Below are 16,559 nucleotides of genomic sequence, written 5' to 3'. Positions count from 1 at the left end.
CCGGAGAGGCTGCCCTGACCGACTGCTCGTGGTGGATGAGACTGGGGACTGAGCACCCCGCCGCCACCGCCGCCGCCGCCACCGCCGCTGCCGTCGGTCCCAGGTCCCCGGCTCCGGGCGCCCCGGGCTCGCCGCCTGCGCCCACTGCCCGTGCCCTCCTGACAGCTGCGGCGGCGGCGGTGATGCAGAGGAGGAGGGCGCTGCCGCCCGCTGCGCGGGTGGTGGCGAGTGGCGCCCGGGTGTGATGCGAGCGTCATGGTGGGGCTGCTGGCTTCGCCGCGGTGACAGCGAGGGCGAGCCGGGCGGAGGACGCGCGGATTCGGATTCTAGGCTGTGTGGGCTCGCGTCTCGTCCTGCCCCTCTCTCGCTCCCCCTTCGTCTTGTCCTGGCCCATCCCTCACCGCCCCACTCCGTCCTCTCCCACCGCTGGGCGTCTTCCCGTCTCTAAATGGAATTAGTGCAGCCCGGAGCCTCTGCCGTAAGGAACAGACATGATCTATGGACGCAGTGTGCTTCACAGTGAGTACCGCTCGGCGCGCCGGCCCCTCCCTGGTGGCCCCGCTCGGAGAACCCGCAGTCCCCGCGAGTCTGGGGCAGGTGTAAACTTTCTGTATTGCAGCAAATAGCACGGGGCGTGGGGGCAGCGCGGGCAGACGCAGCTGGATCTGGGCACTGGCCGGGGGCAGCCTTTCGGTGCGCAGGACCCTCCCGGGGGCCAGGGTGGCTGGTAGTGGGAGGGTGCGCACGTGCGGCGGGGCTGGGAGTGGGCCGGAGGGCGGGCGCAGGCGGAGAGGAGAGACCGAGCTGCAGACAGCTCGCCGGATGGTGGGGAATATTCCTCCTCCGGCTCCAGGGGCTCAGCCGGCCCACACTCCCGGACGTAGTTTAGGGCACACCTGAACTCAGCTCTGGAGCGGGGGGAGAGGGAGGGGACCCCTCAACTCGCCGGCCAGTAGACCACTAGTGTGGCTTCGGGAGCGTGGGGTATGCCTGCAGTCATAGGAGAGAAACTGGAAATAAAAGCTAATGTCATCAAGTAAAAAGCAGTGTGAGAAACGTGTGGTGAAAATGTCACATTGTAACGCAAGGATTGGAGAGAGTTAATCCCCCGCCACAGAGTTGAAAGGCCGGTTTTGCCAACATGTTACCAATAGTACCTGTTTCAGGGTGCTGACCCCGCTGGGGCAGGGGACACACAGCAGACGGAACACCAACAGAGGTCCTGGTTTTGACGCTGCGTACCTGGGTGCTTGTGTGTGGACAGAGTTAAAATAAGGTTGTGTTCTATTTCAACACACATGGCAACAGTGGCTAATGTCTTGTTCTTAAAACAGATGACCAGGCTACAGCACAAAGTCATATAATGGTGCAGGTCTCAGACACTAACACCAAGGCCCAGGTACTTTTTTCTTGGAATAATCCTGAAGCTCACATTTACAAGCTCCCATAGTGAGCTTGCCTCGGGCAGTCACTGTGGAGTATACCCTCCCTTCCTGAAATTCATTTGAAATGGAAACATGAGTATATGCCTAATGGAAGGTATCTGCAGCTTTTAGATAATTGGGCAACGAAATAAAAAAATAAAGTAGAAGAGGAAGAATCGGGCGTTATGAAGAGTCGATTGCTTTCACACATTTTAGTGCTGAGTGAATCAAGAATGTTAGGAGTAAACAGAAAGTTCAGGTTCCAATGGTCGTTGTGAAGAGACAGGTCGGAGTCTCCCTGAGACCGAAACCCGGACTCAATGACATGCTTGTAGTAGTCACCGCTGTCAAATTAATAACCTGTCTCTGGGAAATACTGACTAATAAACCAGTTAAGGCTAGAAGAGATGAGGGTGATAGCTTAGCACATGCTGAGGACAGGGCTACTTGGTAGTACAGTACCTTTTCATAAGGAGCATTTTTATAATCCTGCTTAATGCTTCCAATCCACTGTCATTTGTCTGCCCCTGTCCCCCTGCCCCTCCCACCACAGGATTTGCTGTGTTGATTTTCTAAAACACAACAGCATTGCCGGTGGGTTAGCCTCAGCCCTGCGGTCTGTTGCTTCTCCTTTTCACCTTCTTTCACCTGCTGCCAAGTTCTCTCCCCGTGGAGATGCTCACAGCCCCACTCGAAGGGCAGCCTGAAGCACTGTGGGTCTCAGATCCTGCTGTGATGTGACACTGGTAGATCATTGATAACATTGCCTTTGGCCGCGAGGCAGGCATTTGCCTGAGGAGTTTGGGTCTCACCCATTCGTAACTGGCACTACTTTTTGAAGAGATCCCTGAGTTTTTCTGATTTGTGCATTTTGAAGCAATGGGTGCAAGTTCTGAGTCAACTTGGGACAGTTGATGATAATAAAATGAACCTGCTTTGATAGTTTATCGTTAAATTGTGTTATGGTGTTAGAGTTCTTGATCATTTGGTTGCATGTGAATATTATCTCTTTCTAATTTTTTTTTTTTTTTCTGTTTCAGTTGTAGCAAGTTTAATCATCCTCCATTTGTCTGGGGCCACCAAGAAAGGAACAGGTGTGTTTCTTTGGAAAACTGAGGGAGGGAGACCTCTAATTACTCCTATTTCCCCATCTCCCCCATATTCTTAATATTGCAGAATATCTGAACATGTGTTAGTGTGTATAATTGATTGGTTTTGACTAAGGCAACATTTAGAAATTAATTTACTAATGGATATTATAAAAATGTCCTCTATTTTTAGTTCTATAGAAAATTGGATGATGGCTCTTTTAAAACATTTTTTTTACAGAGAAGCAAACCACCTCAGAAACACAGAAGTCAGTGCAGTGTGGCACTTGGACAAAACATGCACAGGGAGGTGTCTTTACCTCTCCCAACTATCCCAGCAAGTACCCCCCTGACCGAGAATGCATCTACATCATAGAAGGTGAGGACAGGGACCTCCGGGCTGTGGACGGACAGTGTGCACAGAGACGCACAGATGGGCTCTGGATCTGCACACAGATATCTCTCAGTGGGCCAAGTGACTGTAAAATGTGGGATTAAGCTAATAACTGACATTATTAATAGTGGGTTAAGAACAAGTGCATTCTGAGAATTACAAACACGTCAGCAACCTAGTTTATTTGGCAGTTGATTTCATTGATGTGGAATGCTAAATGAATAGAATGGACGCACAGTTGGCCTAATGTTATCTAATGTGTCACAGTTTTGGAAACTAGTGTTTTCCTGGTTTAACAAGCACGACAATAACCTGTATGTTTGTTAGTTTTCTCTTTGCTAATATGAAGCACAAAACACATATGCATGTCAGAAATAAATCTCTCACCCCGTTTTCCAAACATCAGCCTGAACAGCAGTTGCCTGTCTGTGCTAGCAGGCGACTTCGTCGTACCTGAACGCCAAAGTCGGGGTCCCAAACTGTCGTGCCTCTTTGCATCATTTTCCCGGCTGGAAGGACAGACAGTGCTGAATAGAGACTCAGTGCCCTTCAGACATTTCCTTCCCACTACCCTTGCAGGCACCTCCCCATTAAGTATGATTTAAATGTTCATAGATGAACATTTGATCTGTGATAGGTTTTAATATGTGTTCGTAACTAACAATCCAGAACCAGCAACCTCCTTCCCAACCTGCCGCAGACAGACAGACAGACAGAGCTACCTTAAGGAAAAGATGTGTATGCTCAGCATTTCCTTATTAATAAGGGACAGGCTCATTTGATTGATCTTTTGAAGAAAAAGTCTTCATGTGTAACTGATTTCAAGAATTTCTGTTTGGAAATGACTCCTTTGCTTTTCGCAATTTGGGGACCAGGACCTTTTGTCTCTCCGTGTTGTACTTGAGCTTGAACTTTTAGCAGAGGTGCGCTTCTCAACAAGGAGGAGTCAGCTGAGAACAGGTCTGGCGTGGTAGCTTCCTCTTATGGTTGACAGAAAAGGAGGAGGAAACATGCAAATTCTGGGTTAAAATTTATTATTTTCATTAAGTTAATATTACATATCTACTATATAAGTATAGGTTAGGAACTTCAAATGACTTAACACAGATGAAAACATTTAGTCATAAGAAGTAGGTAATTTTTTTGGCCTGTTTTACAGATAAGGAAACAGAGGTTGAAATTCACAAAACTTGTGTTTTGAAGCAACAGTATTTTAAACTTTGAAATTATTAAAAATAATAGCATTAACTGGTTCTCTCACTTAAAAAAATTAATTCAGAAGCAAATCCTTGCATGTTAATGTGCTTTTATGTTCATTATAATTTGGAATGAAAAAGCATTGCTAACATTTGATTTTAATATCAGGTACATATTTGCATTCATTCCTAGTGACAGGAAGGACAAAGCTTAAAGTGAGTAACCAGACCTTCTGTGACTATAAATCATACTTCTATAGACTATTTGAAGTACTTCATACTAGTCATTTTTTATTCGTAAGTTTATTTAGCAAATACTTATTGAAATAACTACCAAGAAACAGCCACCCATCCAGGTACAGTTTCGAGAACGCTGAACCACACAGACATGATGCCCTGTGGGAGTCACCCTATGGCCTGGGGGCTCGACCTCTTTCAAGAAACAGTGCAAAGTCCCCAAACTAGCACAGTGTGTGCGACGGGGGAGGGGGAGCAGGCTACCAGGAAGAGGAGGAGATGCTCACGCTCATTGTTGAAGGACATGTAGGAGGTGATGTTGTTCTCTCTGGAATAAAGAGCACGTGCGGAAGTGGAGGTCAGGTGTGCTCCGCACCCACAGCAGGTCGTCGGCTTCCGCAGAGGGTGAGCCCAGGAATCAGCCAGGAGGCTCAGGAGGTAGCGTCTCAGAGAACTGGGAACTACACGTGTGTCCCCGGGAAGGTGTGAGCGACAGACGAGGGGCACTGCTGAAATGATTTAGAGAAATGAGAAGGTGACACTTCGATGAGGTGGCTAAGGGAAAAGCATGCTAGTTGAGTCTTACTGTGGAAGACGGAGGAAATATGAACAGCAGTAAATATGAACGACAGAAATGATGCTGGTGATGAAAGGGAGGGATGAGTGGTGTTTAGGGAACTGAACCCCGAGTGACTGGCCGTGGGAATGAGAGCTTGGGGGACCCTTGTGCGATTCTCACGTTTTTGGCTTGGTGACTTGTTAGATGGAGTTGTGTCAGACAAGGGATATGGGTAGAGGAAGGGGGTTTAAAGAAAAAGTAATGTGTTCAATTTTGGTGTTCTTAAAATGTCTTGTAAAGAGATTGGATATATGGATCTTTAACTCAGTGGAGGGTTCTGGGATGAAAATATATATATTTATAAGACATAAATGTAGAGATTGCGGTTTAAGATAGACTGTTGTTGAGGGTAATGAATAAAATTATCCAGAAAGAGTACTTGGAGCACTGTTTTTCAACTCTTTAAAAAATACAGACGCCTAGGTCCGTCCCCAGAAATGTTGAGCCACAGGCATCATTATACTATGGTGGCTCTCCTTCGCAATGACAGCGGCACCCACACCACTGGTCTAGAGAGAGAGAGGAAAGAAGACATAGACATTTTGGAAAACGAGGTGTAAGGGATGGTCAGAGGGAAGGGAAGGAAAAGCCAGAGGAATGGACTGGAGAGTCAGGTAAATGATCGCAGCAGCTGAGTGGACAAAGTCTCAAGGAGCAGGGGACAGCCTGTAGCTTCTACATCACAAGAAAAGTCAGTTCAAAGCAAATGCGTCTGCTGTGTGAGGCAGTTAAGAATCTGTTCATCATTTCAGGATGTGTGCTCTCACTGACACATTGGGGGGAGCCATGTCCCAGTGGCTGGAGCACTTGGGGATATTGAAGGACCCACCATGGAAATACCCTTTGTTGTTTTCCTTTGTCTCCTCTTCTTTTTAATTTTTTAAAAATTGATTTAGAGAGAGAGAGAAAGGGAGAGATAGAAACATCGATGAAAGAGAATATCGATCGGCCGCCTCCTGCATGCCCCCCACTGGGGATTTGACCCACAGTGGGCATGTGCCCTGACTAGGAATCAAACTGGCAACCTCTTGGGGCCTGGGTTGACACTCAACCACTGAGCCACAGTGGCTGGGCTGTCTTCCCTTTTTTTAATGGGGCCAATTGTCATGTTTAATTCTGTGAAGGACTGCCTATTCTGTAGGAAAAGATGGATTTCACATACGAGACCAAAAGGGCCAAAGAGTTGGTCAAGTTTCTTAAGGTAAGAAGATAAGTCGGGATCAGCACAGGGGGAGGAGTCACAGAAGGGAGGATCCCTTTTACGTCCTAATGCTCCCTCACATGGAAGGCAGGGTTCCGTGTACACGAGCAGTCTTCAGGTGAAAGTTCTCGGAGTCCTCAGCGTGTCCGAAGATTCTCCAAGAGGGTAAGGCCTCTTGGAGAGGAAGCTGTTTTGGATCAAGGATGGCTTATAAAAGTGCTACAGGGAAAGGCATCTGTGACTGGAGAGACTTGGGGGAAGACCAAGGAGAGTCGGAGTTGGATCTAGAGAGCTCCAGATGGTGAGCATGTACCATCATCACTCACCTTCCATCTGCCACGAAAACTGTATGACGTACTTAGTTTTAAAGAGTTATTTTACTACCTTCTAAAGTTCACTGAGTGGAATTTTAAATGTGAGTGTACATAGTTAACTTCAATATTCTGGACTAAAGAAAATGAGTTGTCTACCAGTTCATTGTCTGCATGGTCTACCCCATGCCGTGTGATAGTACATTTCCTGAAGGAACATTGCGAGGTTGGTTCATCCACATTGGGCAGACCTTAAGTAACGGTGAAAATAAAGGTGAAAATAAATGGATTCTCTTAGATGACCTTGTATGTCCTAATAGGGAAAATAGATGGATTTATGTTGATTGATAGAGTTTTAGCTAAATTAACTTTCCCTAAGCATACATTATTTATTTCTAAAAAAAAAATAAACTTTATATGCTGACAGTTTGTTTCCTCATAAAATTGATACTGACTTATCAAGGAGGAGATAACAGACATGTTCTGTAGGAAAATGACACATACACATGGTACTTTGATGCTAATACATATATAGGTCCAGTTTCTTAAGCATTTGCCTTTTTGTTATTAGACCTCGGGGGGGGGGGGGTGCGCATGGTTTTCCAGGTAATTTCTTAGGGTATTTTCCAATTTTCAGATTTAGAAAAATTACAGATATGTCCTCACACCTGTTGTTATGGTAGATACTGTATTTATTGACCTTTGCGATACACCTTAGTGGTAGATAGAAGTAGTCCTGATTTTACTTATAAGGGTAGCACACATCTCTTTTCAATGTCCAGAGAGTCAGAAACATTTTGAGAGACTATAAAACATCCATAAAATAGTCTTTCAACATGCATTGACCTGTAACCAGTTGAGCTTCGATTTTACCTTTGGAAAGATTACATTTTGGTTTTATAAGTCTCTAATTTCCAGTTTGCCTGTATCTCAAGCATACGCCCATTGCTGACATCCATGCGTGCAAAGCTTTCATTCTGAAGCCGTCCGAGGTGACGGGCAGCCACACCTAGGCCCCAGCACGCTGTGCCCAGCATCGTTCGGGAAGATCGCTGACCACGTGAGGGCCAGCCCCGCTGAGCCAGCGCTTAGCTTCCACGTGTCTGGAGGCGGCTGGTCCCTGAAGAGGGCCACGTAGCTGAGAAGCGCTCAGATGACTGAAGTCAACAGTTGTTTATAGACTAAGAAAAATGTGGGTAGCTATTTCAACAGCTGTTCTGGCAGTCCGGGTGTGTCCGGCTGTGGCAGTCCTGACCGCCTGCATGGGGAGCCGTGTGGACGTCACTAGCAGACGCACCCGCACGGAGGGGTCTGGAGCTGCGCTGGAAGGCCCCTCACAGGCCGTAGAGAGCTGTGAACACACGTAGGAAGATGCCCAGCTCACGCACGACGCGCCCAATGCAGACCCTTTGAGCAATGATCGCTGACAAAGTGCCATGCTGGGGGCTGCAAAAAGGTGAATAGAGACAGCCTCTGTAGTGAGTAGACTCAGAGAGGTTTCTTCTAAGTGAGAGTTGCCTGTGGAAACAGGAGTTCACAGTATTAGCTACTCAAAGAAGCGGGAAAACACACTTAAGCCTGAAAGAGCGTGTTGGTTCAGGAAAGATGACCTGGCTGCGGTGACACTAGCTGGGGCTGCAGGCAGAGGGAGGGGCCCCTGCAGGTGTGAGCCGTAGGGGACCTTCAGGACCTACGTGGGGAGTGAGGAGGGCTGCGGAGCAAGTCCGAACCTGGGAGTGACGTGATGAGCTATGTGTTCAGAGAAAACCGCTCTTCGTTGCGTTGTACGCGCGTGCTGGTGAGCGGGGCCATCCGGCAGGGCTACGTGAGCAGCTGCTTACCTCCCCGCTGCTCCATCCTCAAGGGGTCTCTGACCTTAAAACGGGCTCGCGTGGAAAACACCGGGAATGAGGCCGAAAAACGCCTCTCTGCTTTCTAAACCTGCGCTAACTGCCTTTCACAAAAATACTGTGATTTTTTTTTTTTTCCAGTTCTCTGTTAGACATCGAAATGGTCGTTTTCTATCAGGATGCTATTTTGTGCGATGTCTGAGGATCAGCCCTTCTTTCTTATGGAAACATTGTTCCTTCCAGAGCTAAGTGGCAACCTACTTGCTTTGTGTTTCCAAGTGTCTCATGCTCACAGTTTGATAGACGCGCAGATAAAATCTGAACGAGAATCAGAAAAATCTAATTAAAGATTTCAGAAGGGCTTTCTAGACATGATTTCTCTATTTTTCAGCGGCCCCAAGACAGTGCATTGAACTTCACTTTGACGAGAAGTACTCTATTGAACCGTCTTGGGAGTGCAAATTTGATCATATTGAAGTTCGCGATGGACCTTTTGGGTTTTCTCCAATAATCGGACGTTTTTGTGGACAACAGAATCCACCTACGATAAAATCCAGTGGAAGATTTCTGTGGATTAAATTTTTTGCCGATGGGGAGCTGGAATCTGTGGGGTTTTCAGCTCGATACAATTTCACGCCTGGTAAGTAAGTTCGTGTTTTATTTTCCTTATGTCTTTTTCTTCCTTAGTTTAATATCTTCCTAGTACAAGGACATTGGTAAGACAACTTCATATTTTTTCAAAGAATTTTCCAATTTTCTTTAAAATCAAACCGGTAATGCTCTCTCTTTCATTTCACAAATTCTGAAAGGGAAATAAGTTTTCCTTAAGCCTACACGAGAGTAAAGAGCAGTGACCCAGGGGTCTGGATGGCCCTCGGCAACGTGGTTCATTAAGTGGACTTCCATTCGGCTGAAATGAGTAATTTCAGAGACAGCCTGTAATAAAGAAACTAATTATACATTAAATCCCAATAAACTTGAAAAGGCAATTGTAGCACTGTAAAATGGATCCATCAAAATGATCTTTGGAGACTTTGAATAAAAAATTCATTTGTTCTGAAAATTATAATTTTTAAAGCAAATGGATTTTAGTATAAAGCAGTCTAATTTCTTTATGGAAATGAAAATCTCTAAGAGGGGCAATGAGAGGAAAACTGAGACCCACAGCAACCAGACATCCATTCGCAAGGCCTGGCAGTCATTATCCGTAATTATGTAATTGTGGTTCTATGTCAATTCTCTCTTAACCTGCTCGTGTTAAAACAGTCTGTGATGTTCACTGGCTCACGTCACGATGCCTTATCATTTAGTAGGGGAAAAATTAGTTATCGCATTTTAAAACCGCAAGCGTGTCAGGCTAACGCAATTTGAGATTTGATGAACAGATGTCCTTTTTTTTTAAATGGGAAAGTAAATCAAATTACATAAAGTACATAATTTATATATAATTGCATATTTTTTTTCCATTTGCACATATTGTTTTACTTAGGTTATAATGGGCGCTAGATGAAATTGGAATCTGTGTAAAATGTGTGGATGTTTCTCTTCTGTGTTACAAAGGTAACATCAGGGCAGGGCTAGGATGCTCAGTTTAAGCTCTAAAATTTATAAAATAATATAAAATGAGCAGTGACTTTCACTGTGATAACATGCTTCGTGTTAAATGAGTCAGATGTTACCTGTACCCTGTATATTCACCTTAAACATTAGGAATCTTTTCAGAAGATCACGAGGAGATCGTGGCTTTAATAATGCTTCGCTAATATTTGATCATTTACAGAAGTCATGCGTAGTTAACGCGTAGCTCTCAAACTCATTTGACAATATCTCGAAAAGGTGTGAAGATTCGGAGGACGTTCTGCGCGCTAGAGTTATAAACAAAAAGATACAGTTTGTCTTAAGTGCTGTTCTGAGTGTAACCAGGGCCTAACGGTAGTGGCCCAGGCTGTGGTCAGGGCTTTTACACGTCGTCTCCCCATCCTGAGATTGGCGGTCACGGGAATAATGTCCAGGATTTTAACTCGTGGTCCCATAAAGAAGGGAGCGTCAGCTGACATAGTTCATCAACAGAAGCAATGCGCCGACCTCTCTGGCCCTCCCGGAGACTACGTGAAGGGTGAGCTCGTCCCCCTCCCGAGGCGGGACCAGCACGTGTCCCTGGGCGGTGTCTTCCTCTCCTTGTCACTTCAGCCGCTCCTCACTTCACCTAGAGAAGGGGATTTCATGACCAGGGACGACGGGATCCGAGGAAACACGAGGAGGCGATTCTGTAAAACTAAGGGCGAGTGACGGGTTGACGGACGCCTTGGTTTTCACTCCTGGGCAGGGAAGGGGACACTGGGCACAGGACGGGAGAGTGGGGCCATCAGAAGGAGGTTTGTAGAGCCCCACGAGGGTGGAAGGTGATGTTCTAGGGTGTCAGGCCCTTGTCTGATGGCACAGCGTCTCCAGCTCACGCCAAGGAGAGGCCTTCCCGGGAGCCAGCTGCTTAAGGGAAGAGGGCGGGGCAGGGATGGGCGGTGGTGGAGACAGCTGGAGGGAACAGGGAGTCAGGCAGGGTCAGTTTACCTGGCTTAATTTTTACCTGGGGTAGGCTGGAGGTGCGGATTTGGGGCAACAGCCCAGGGAAGGGGAACAGAGGCTCAAGTGGACTTCCTGATGTCAGTGGTACCCATCGCTGGCCCAGCAGGGCACCCAGGTGGGAGGGATTGGAGGCCTGGCGGTCAGGCTGGGAACAGACCTGGCCTCGAGTCCGGCCTTCTCGTTTATTGCTTGCTGTGAACTTCGAGAACAACCCTCAACATTCTGTGCCGCAGTATTTTTATTTGTAAAGTCGGGATAATACTCAGCAGCTCGTAGGATTGGTTGAAGGCAGACTGGTTGTCAACCAACGCATATGGGTGTATTTATTCACTTCCTGTGAGGTCTCAGCTATTGGTGGCTCTTACTTTCATTAGTTTGACCAGGTTCTTTAAGAGCCAAGGAGGCTCGGGATAGACAATTAAGAGAACATGTCCTTGACCTTGTCAATTAGAGCAGCTCCTGCCCGGATTTTGAGGGCAGGTATTCAAAACTAATATCTGCACAATGTCACCTTTTCTTGTGAAGTTTGTTTAAATGGGTCTAGGCCTCCACGTGGGGGTTACAGTTACCTCTGTGGCAGTCATCAAAAACGTCAAAGTAGAAATAGCCATGGGAAGGCCAGGTGGTCTTATTATTTCTGTGAATTTATCACAGTCTGCATCTGACCCTAATCTTACAGTGTCAGACACCTGGAGTGAGCATGCTGCCGAGGTGCCATCCATAGGAAAGAATCATGTTAACCAAACAGAGGAGACACGTATGCACTTATACACGTACATATACATACACACACACATATAAACAGGCACACATTTTCAGTAGGAATTCTTAGAAGCACATAGCTCAGGTTTTCTCATGAACACACACACACGGGAACACACATTATCATCGGAAGGCTGGTGGTGCGTGTAGAATCCAAGTGTCGAAGCTCAGACGACAGGCGTGTTCAGTAGCATCCTGCCACCATGCCGGACGCATGTCCCTCCCTTGGGTCGTTTTTTCAGTGGTGCTCTGGGTCTCAAACCGCATGGGTCAGCTCCCTGCCCAGTCCTCAGCTCCCATCCTCCCTGACTAGGACAGAGTTGGGTCAGCGCTTATCGCAAAACTTGTTTCTGATTCTAAATAACTTCATAAAGTCAATGAGAGTCTCCTTGACTTTCTTCTCTACTCAACTTTAAAAAAAACCCTTCCATCCCTGTCTCCGCGGTTGCTTCAACGGGAAGTAACCAACTGGATGGGGAGGGTGGGAGGGAGGAGCCAGAGAGGGTGCCATGGCAACCCTCTTCCAGGGGCTTCTCCTGCATCTCCTGACTCATTCCCACGACTCCTCACCTGTTCCCGGAACTGTGCTTTGGGGGTACTGTCATCAGCCAGGTGCACAGTGCCATGCCGAGTCGCTTGGGATCCCTGGCGGGTAGTGGGATCGAGCAATGGTCAGAAGTCAGCCAGTAGATCCTGGGTCTGCAGACCTGAAGGACCAGCGTGAGGCTCAGGGAAGGACTGAGGGCCCAGGGCCCGCAGAGGTCCCAGATGAGAACTGCAGGGACAAGTTCTCTGCTTCCCGTGAGGTCGCCCAGCCGTTCACCCTCCCTCTCCCGGGAAGAGACAGGAGTGCAGAATCGCTGAAAATGTGGAAAGTCACATGTTGGGAAATTTGATAACCCACAGATAATTTAATGAGAAAGCATATAAAAGTGCTCACAGTAATAGAATGCTATTTCTTGTTTTCTCATCTTCAGACAACTGAGAGAAAAAGGCTTAAACCAAGTTTATTATATAAACATGAATGATGAGAAAATATGTGTGATAAAAGTACTTTAATACGACTAGAACACTATTCACCAAATGTGCCACAGCGCTGACCCTGGGCAGGAGTCATTGGAAATGGGGGGCCTTTGAAGGGACTAAGATCGAGAAAGGGGGGAAATTTATCAGCAGCATCGGTAATGCTTGAATTTCTGAAAAAAGATTCCATATGTTTGGCTTTACTTGTGTAAATAAAATTATTTAGGATTAAAAAAATCTAAAAATAAAAAAAAGACTATAGTAGGTCATTTTAAATGAATTTTTGGAAGGGAAAATATCACTTTTCCATATTCCACAATTTGTTTTTTTTTTTTACTCAAAAAACAACTTTTGAGTAGAGAATAACTGTCCCCATCTAGCTAGCTTTCTCCATGCTGTCATTTTTTTTTTTTCAGTTGAAAATATAAACTACGGAGAAAACATGCTGCAGGATGTCCCCCTCGTTTAGTGGTATTAGCAGGACTTTGCTCAACAGCAGGAAGGATGCTGCTCGCTCCTGGGGAGAGAAACCCTTTCCGTGTCGTTAGGAACAACCATTGGGTGGCCTTGGTTTCTACCCCCAGTGGAGAGATGTCCTGCCACGTGCAGGCAGAGCCTGGAGTTTATGCACACTTCCTCTGCTGACGATATGTTTTCCGGACCAGTTTCATGAAAGAGAGTTGTACACACCCTACTGGAGAAATTTCATGCAAGGGTTATGCCTCAAAGCACCGAATCGGTGAGGCTGAGTTAGGTATCGGCATGGAAGTGGGTGGAGTTTTTAAATAAGTTGAATTTCGAATGCTCCTCTGTACTTAAAGAACACCTTTCATCTGAGGAGCTCAAAGCGTTTTAGGGACGTTCCGCCCAGCTCCTGGCCTCCTCTCCACTCCGTGCCCACTGACTTCAAAGCCACGGAGCAGACACACTGCAGTGCTCTGATTCAAATGGAGTCTTTTTAAAAAATTTCTATGCATATTAAATCCAATCTATTAGTTAGGTAAAATACTGTCATGGATTTGGTGCAATTTCAATTATTTATTGTGATCCTGTTCCTTTTTTATCTAAAGTGTAAATGCATGTGTATTAACCATGCTGAAAGTTTCTGCATTTCCTTGTCTAGATAATGAGAATTTTAATAAATGCTCTGAATATATATATATATATATATATATATATATATATATATAATTCATTTTGACTTTGCCCTAAAGATGAAAGAAGGAAAGATTTCAGGTCCAGCAAAGGCTGATGAAAGGAAATGTATGTGGCAAAGTCACATGTCTTTCTAAGACAAATTTTTCAAGGAACGAAGTTAAAAGTTTGAGAGTCACAGAGGGACACATTTGTCAACATCCATCAGGTGTCCCGTGAGGGCAGTTCATTTATGCCTACTCTACGCACCCAGCCTGTGACTGGGTGGATCCGATGTACCCAACAGAAAACTCAAGAGGAATGAGGGGGAGAGAGGGGGCAGAGAGAGACAGAGAGAGACAGACAGACTGCTGTTGGTCTAGGTGGGTGTTCAGGAGCGATGTGGAGAGTGGGAGAGAAAATGCCAAGATTAGCTCCCATCTGTGCAGAGGATCTTGAAAGCAGTGGCGAAGGAGAAGGAAGATGAGAAGTTGGCTGCGCAGAAAGAATGTCTTCCTCGCCCTGTCGTGCCCTGCAGAGGGGACAAATGTCTCCGTGTGCTGCTGTCTGCTTGGCGGGGCGCTGCTGGGCTCAGGGCTTAGAAGATGACGTGCCCGCGGCCAGACCACGTAGTCTCAGCTGTATTTCCACAGTAGGTGTGTGTCTTCTTCAGGGCTGAGAGAGACCCTTGGAGTTCATCTCCTTCATCCTTTTCATGTTATTTATTTACTTTTTTCAATTTTCTCTATTGTTTAAAGTATTAGAGATGTCCCTCTTTGTTCCCCCCACAAATCCCCTCTTTCCCTACCTCCTGCTTTCCCCAAACTGCTGTCTGTGTCCGTTGGTCATGCCTATAGGCAGAGGAGGTCTTTGGTTCATCTCTCGCGGGCAACCTTTGCATTTTGAAGAAGGTTCAGGTGGAGGGAGGGTAGCCGGTCCGCGCACGCTGGGTGGAGTCGAGCCTCTGCACGCTACGTCGTTATGTAACCACTGGCTGCTGCGCCCTCCGTAAAGGGTAGAGAGCACGACTTTAATCACATCTCATGTTGCAGCACTGGTAGTGCAGTTATATTAAGAAATTTAATTAAGGGATATTCCTATATCACCTACATTTCACCATTCACTGGTGTGTGGATTTGAAAGTGCACCTCTTCTTATTTGTCTGCAACGTCCCTCCATTCACAAGGAGAATCTCCCCTCCCTTTCGTACCCACTCTGCCTCCCACCCACCCGAGCCTTCCCGGGGAGCACGGTCCGCTGCCCACGCTTCTCGGATCCCTGCCTGCCTGGCCGTCAGCCGTGCGTCCGGGTCTCGGGACCTGAAGCCTGAGGCTCCCATGCTGTACCCCCGAGAATGACCGTGTCCTCCTCTGAGACCTCCCGCAGTGTCACACATCCCTGACTTGTTCTTGTGATGCCAGTTGCTTGCAGGCGCCGACACCACCCCCTCTCCGGGGCTGCTGCATCTCCGTGTGCACTGGGACCTCAGTGGGGGGAGAGAAGGGCTGGCCCTTTCTCACGCGGAAAACCCCTGGGGTGCTGCACCGGGCCCGGGTCCTGTCCACTAATTTGCACACAGGTGTCTTACGGACCAGTCACGCCCGTGTCTCAGCCAATCACCACATCACCTCTGCGCCCAGTCACAGGGTCCCCACATCAAAGCACCAGCATCCGCCCTGGACTCAGATGTCCTAAGGAGAGCTTGTGTCATCTGAGCGAGGAGAATATTCAAGAAACAAAGCAGAGAATCGGTGCACACGCTCCACCCCCGTTCCCATTCCCTGGTTTTCCTCGGGGTTCCGTAGGTGCTCGGCTTCCTGGTGGGTCTTTTTTTTTTCTTTTTAGAAAACTCTAATGTTTAACGTGTATATTCAAGAGGTATGCTTTTCAAACTGTAAACATCCTATGTATTTTGCCTAAGAAAATGTTATCTAGCCTTTTCATTTTGTTTAAAAAACATTTTCTTTCCTAACAATTTACAGATCATTTGAGGCTTATTGTGGTTTTACATACATGCAAAATAAACCAAGGGCTTCTCAGGAGAACCACTCACAGTTATTTTCTTGACCAGAAACGTTTTCCTGTTTTAGAATTTGAACACCTTTGTAGCTACGTCAGTATAGCTCATGTAACTGTTCTTCAAGGGAGTGCGCAGGTTAATTTTATTTCCACGAGGGTGTATTTGCTGCTTACATTTATTCAACACATATTTATTTATCTACTAGGCTAACACCGTAGAGATAGTGTCTACAGACCCTGTCTTCCCTACAATGACGTCCCAGACTAGAAGAAAAGAGAATCCAGGCATTGTAGACACGTAGAAAAGTATGTCTGTGACCTAAGTCCTGGAATTTGAATATATGAGGGTACGTGGCAATTTAAGACAGTAGGTTGGATTAAGGATGCCAATCAGCTGACCTGAACACAGGGAGGTGAATTTGGATTATCAAAGAGGGCCCAATGTAACCCCCAAAGTCCTTCAGTGTGTAGAAGAGAGGCAGAAAGCCAGTGTCAGAGTAAGTGATGTAAGAAAGACTCCAATGGCTATTTCTAGCTTTGAAGGTGGAGGAAGGACCTGCAAGACAAGGAATGTGGGGGCCTCCAGATACTTGAAAAGGCAAGGAATTCTCGTCGAGAGCCTCCAGAGAGGAACACATTCTTACCAACACGTGCATTTTCACCCAGGGAGACCCATTTCAGATGTCTGACCTCCAGAACTAGAAGGTCAAAAATCTGC

The 16,559-nt window shown here is 46.6% G+C and overlaps 1 protein-coding gene across 1 annotated transcript in view; it reads left to right on the top strand.

Moving 5' to 3' along the window:
* Positions 1-465: 465 nt before the first annotated feature.
* Positions 466-16,559, top strand: part of NETO1 (neuropilin and tolloid like 1) — an 80,080-nt gene continuing 63,986 nt past the window's right edge. Inside the window, exons 1-4 of the mRNA XM_036245442.1 lie at positions 466-519; positions 2,465-2,518; positions 2,754-2,891; positions 8,712-8,960. Coding sequence (XP_036101335.1) covers positions 492-519; positions 2,465-2,518; positions 2,754-2,891; positions 8,712-8,960 — 469 coding nt within the window. The 5' untranslated portion in view covers positions 466-491. The remainder of the gene's footprint in view (positions 520-2,464; positions 2,519-2,753; positions 2,892-8,711; positions 8,961-16,559) is intronic.

The sequence above is a fragment of the Molossus molossus genome, unplaced genomic scaffold (genome assembly GCF_014108415.1).
Source record: "Molossus molossus isolate mMolMol1 unplaced genomic scaffold, mMolMol1.p scaffold_m16_p_6, whole genome shotgun sequence".
NCBI classification, from domain to species: domain Eukaryota; kingdom Metazoa; phylum Chordata; class Mammalia; order Chiroptera; family Molossidae; genus Molossus; species Molossus molossus.
This window is presented reverse-complemented; position numbering and strand designations above follow the sequence as displayed.